Source organism: Eurypyga helias, unplaced genomic scaffold (assembly GCF_000690775.1).
Source record: "Eurypyga helias isolate BGI_N326 unplaced genomic scaffold, ASM69077v1 scaffold20370, whole genome shotgun sequence".
NCBI classification, from domain to species: domain Eukaryota; kingdom Metazoa; phylum Chordata; class Aves; order Eurypygiformes; family Eurypygidae; genus Eurypyga; species Eurypyga helias.
Window position 1 is genome coordinate 4,778 of NW_010225269.1, and position 231 is coordinate 5,008.

The following is a 231-nucleotide window of genomic DNA, read 5'->3' on the forward strand; positions in this document are numbered from 1 at the left end:
AGAGCCGTGCCAGATGGCTCTTCTGGGAGACCCGGGCTCCGATGTGCTTCAGAGCACGGCTGGATCCTGGTGAAAGCAAGGCGGTGCAGTGCATCCCATCCCTTTCCAGCCCACTCACCCGGTCTCCTTTCTCCCCCTGGTCTCCTTTGGCTCCCTGCTGCCCGTCGAATCCCCGGTCGCCCTGTGAAGAGGAAGAGCAGGCAGCGGGAGGGCAGGCAATGGGGGGGAGAA

At 64.1% G+C, this 231-nt stretch overlaps 1 protein-coding gene across 1 annotated transcript in view; it reads right to left on the bottom strand.

Annotated features, from left to right (window-relative positions):
• LOC104507571 (collagen alpha-1(VII) chain-like) overlaps window positions 1-181 on the bottom strand; it is a gene marked incomplete at its 5' end in the record, with an annotated part of 3,808 nt that extends 3,627 nt beyond the window's left edge. Inside the window, one exon of the mRNA XM_010148902.1 lies at window positions 119-181. Within this exon, the coding sequence (XP_010147204.1) occupies window positions 119-181 (63 nt within the window). The remainder of the gene's footprint in view (window positions 1-118) is intronic.
• Window positions 182-231: the final 50 nt, after the last annotated feature.